Raw genomic sequence first — 3,646 nt, forward strand, 5'->3', positions numbered from 1 at the left:
TAAATAAACTACTATCAAACTCAAATTTTGTTAAACAATTTTGTCTTTTTCAAAAGTCCTATCATGGTTTGCATGTTTGCTTCCTAAATTCCTTTGTAATGTGTCCATTATGTCAAACCTTTCCTTAATGTTTCTGAACTGTCTTATCATAAATTGTCTCTCTTGTTTGTACTTCTGACATTCTTTTATAACGTGCTCTGTGGCTTAATTTTGTCCACAGTGATCACATTTCCCTGTATTATGTTTTTGTACATAATACAGGGAAATGTAATTATACACTTTTTTTAACAAAAAGTGTATAATTAAGTCCTGTATGTCCAAATCTCAGCCTTTTTATCACTCTTTCTTTTCTGCTCCCTTTTCCAGCTCTCGTTTCTCGTACCATCCTTGGTCACTTTGAACTGCTTTCTTTGCCATTTTATCTGCATTTTCATTTCCTCTTACCCCATACATGTGCTGGTACCCAAACAAACAAAAAAAAAACAATTAATCCCATCCTTTGTATTCTGAATAGTGTGTGACTAATTTCTAGTAAAATGTCTGCCTGCTGTCTGAGTGATTGCTTTTCATACTCATTAAAACTGAACTTAAGTCTGAACAGAACAGATTGTGGCTTTTATAGGTTTTACTTCTTCTACCTACTGTTTGGTTAATAATACTGCAATCATTTCTCCTGTATGAACTGATAACTTGTCAGTGATTCTTTTAGCTAATTTTATTAGAAATTCTATTACAAATGCAACTCCTGTTTCCTCTATTGATTTTGAAGCACCTGTATATATTTGAATGTACTGATAACTGTTTATTAGGGGTGCAACAATACATATACCCGTATCGAACCGTATCGAACAGTGCTTTAGGTTCAATACACACTTGTATCGAACAATACAGATTTTAAAAATTTACTTTATCAACTTGTCTTCTGAAGATGCTCTGTGTTGAAGGATCAGCGGATCTGTGTTCGACTACTCCACCTTGGCTGCATTTTAGAGCGCAGATCCACTGAGAAACCTGCTGTTTCAGTAACATTTAATTTAAAAACTGTACTTTTGAGGTTAAACAAATGTTCATAATTAATATAAATAAATTACAAGTTAAAATGGGCATGGAAGTTTCTCTTTTATGAATCGAAAAAACATCGAACCGTGAGACTAAAGTATCGAACCGAACCGTGAATTTTCTGTATCGTTGCACCCCTACTGTTTATACAGTCCTACACTGTCTGTGAGTTGAAAATGTATGATGTATCTCTTTTCTTTTCCATTAATGTCAAATCAACTGTAGGTTCTGGCAGAATCCAGGGAGGTATTACTGACAGTGGTAACATTGGACGTATTGTTAGATTATGTATTTGATATTTCTGTTTCCTCTTGAATCACCCACCCAAAACTACCTGTCTTTTCCCTTTTCCCAGCATGTACTTAAAATGTCTAGTGTTGGGTGATCTGTATTGTTGCTTTTTAAATTTAGCCAGTAGTTTATCATCATTTGGGTTCTTCTCAGGTCTAAAGGTAATTTCTCCCATTTTAACTTCTAATGCTGTTGTTGGTGTGATCTTAAATGCTCCTGTACAGATCCTTAATGCTTGGTGTTGAATAATTTCTAATTTCTTTAAATGCGTTTTTGCTGCTGAACCATAAACTACACTCCAAAAACCGGCTAACTTTTAACTTCCAGGCACAGGTTTTAAAAGTAAAAGCCACACCCAGAATAAATAACTGGACAGCACATTATGAGGAATCGTATTTATTGACACAGTTCATTAACAAATGGCACATAATATTTATACATGAAGTTAAATCACAGCAAAATCAATGTTCAATGTATTATTAGTGCAAAAATGTTATTAGATTAAACAATGAAATGTAGGCAAACCAGCTGAGATGTTACCTCTTGTAGAGAAAGTATTAATACAGACGTATTTCTTCTGTTTTGACATATTAAGATGCTGCTGTAAAAAGAGCATTTGAACTGTCACTGTATGAAAAGTACAGATAAAAATATAAAAATCAAGGACACCATTGATGCTTACTGTAATCTTTGAATGGACAAAACAATTATAGACACATTTGTTTTCTCCACTAATAAAAGGTAAAAAGTGTACAGAAGAGAAGCACCTGTTGGTGACAAAAATAAATCTTCAGGTGGAAATTCTCCATCCAGGTCGTCACAATACTGTTCTGAACTCATCAAAAATGAAACTGGGCACATGAGCTTCAACCACCTTCAGAAGGAAAACAATAAAAAGCTGTATGTTACTATCGCAAATACAGTCAAAAGGTTTAGAGTTTAATATACTGTAATAAGAGCAAAACATTTATTGTTAAAGAGATAAAAATGTTGAGTAATTGTCTCGATACAGCTCACATTTTCTGTCATTTTATGAAAACATTTTAAGAGTACTACAAAGGGCAATATCATCCTACCTTTCGTGAGAGTTTTGTGTACTTCACGTAGTCTTCAAGAAACATCAGGGCTCCGACCACATCTGAAGGCATGTCAGGGATTTTCTGGCTGTAACAGAAGTTTACGAAAAATATGAATTCACGAGGTTGTACGCACCAATCAGATACTCCAAATATTCACAACTAAACAAAATGCATGTAAGATTGCACCATTACCTCGTGCACTGGTCCATTACAGAGCGGATGAACTGACCAATGAGAGCCAGGAACTGTTGTGTATATCTCGAGTGGAACTGTTTGAGCAGGGTCAGCATACCAAGCATCAGTGGAAGCCAATCAACTGGGTCTGCAGCTTTCCTGCAGGTCATTCCTGGTAAGAAAGGTGAGTCAGTAGCTGTGTTTCTATTGCAAATGTGCACAAAACTTTGTCAATATTTTGTTAATGTGGAAAAAACTGTTTCGCAGTTGCATTGTTTCAATGCTATTAAAGTCACGCGTGAATACGTTTGTTCTCGCGATAAGTCATTACAAACATGGCGGCAACGGATGTAAACACATAGCATATTGCTACCACAACGCTAGCGCTCATCATCAGCCATTAGAGGAGACGTCGGCGTCTTATCGAGGCTTTCGAGCGACAAGCCCGTTACACCTGGGAGCAGCTATGTGTGCTGCGTTTTTTGGGAAAATATAGTCGATGAGTTTACTACTTCTACTTCCTGTTGTCTTCTTCTTCGTCATCTTTTTCGCCAGTAGAAACAGCCAGTTGTTGATGAAGTGACTCCCGTGATGCGAAAAAAGTGTTTCCATTGCAGTTTTGCGGAAAACACCAATTTCAATACGAACAAAAAAACACCTGGGGTCGGATTTATAAAACTGGCGTACGCACAATTTGAGCCCAGAAACTTGCGTACGCCACTTTTTACGCCAAGGTTGTGATTTATAAAATCCAAACTTGACGTGAAAATGTGCGGTGCCTCACGCCATCTCTGACCCATGCGTACGCTCATTTTGGAGACGTGAAACTGCGACACAGATGGTGAAGTGAGGAATTAGAGCCACACTGTGTAATGATAGCTGTCAGATATTTAATTTACCTTAATCAGACTTAGATTTTTATTCAACTTTATCATCAGCTTTCTTAACAGTAATATTTATGCTTCTGCTGCTGCTGAGCCATGAGGACCTTTGAAATAAAAAAAACCTTAAATCTTAAATAAAAGTTCCCGTGCGCAACTCCA

At 36.5% G+C, this 3,646-nt stretch overlaps 1 protein-coding gene across 4 annotated transcripts in view; it reads right to left on the bottom strand.

Annotated features, from left to right (window-relative positions):
- Positions 1 to 1,728: 1,728 nt before the first annotated feature.
- Positions 1,729 to 3,646, bottom strand: part of washc5 (WASH complex subunit 5) — a 24,548-nt gene continuing 22,630 nt past the window's right edge. For 2 of the 4 annotated variants that reach the window (XM_014003381.1, XM_014003383.1), the window contains 3 exons: positions 2,622 to 2,775; positions 2,427 to 2,514; positions 1,729 to 2,224 (listed from right to left, as the gene is read on the bottom strand). In XM_014003381.1, coding sequence (XP_013858835.1) covers positions 2,168 to 2,224; positions 2,427 to 2,514; positions 2,622 to 2,775 — 299 coding nt within the window. In that variant the 3' untranslated portion in view covers positions 1,729 to 2,167. The remainder of the gene's footprint in view (positions 2,225 to 2,426; positions 2,515 to 2,621; positions 2,776 to 3,646) is intronic. The other 2 variants (XR_001309871.1, XR_001309870.1) reach the window with 2 other exon arrangements.

The sequence above is a fragment of the Austrofundulus limnaeus genome, unplaced genomic scaffold, assembly GCF_001266775.1.
Source record: "Austrofundulus limnaeus strain Quisiro unplaced genomic scaffold, Austrofundulus_limnaeus-1.0 Scaffold18, whole genome shotgun sequence".
Classification (NCBI taxonomy): Eukaryota; Metazoa; Chordata; class Actinopteri; order Cyprinodontiformes; family Rivulidae; genus Austrofundulus; species Austrofundulus limnaeus.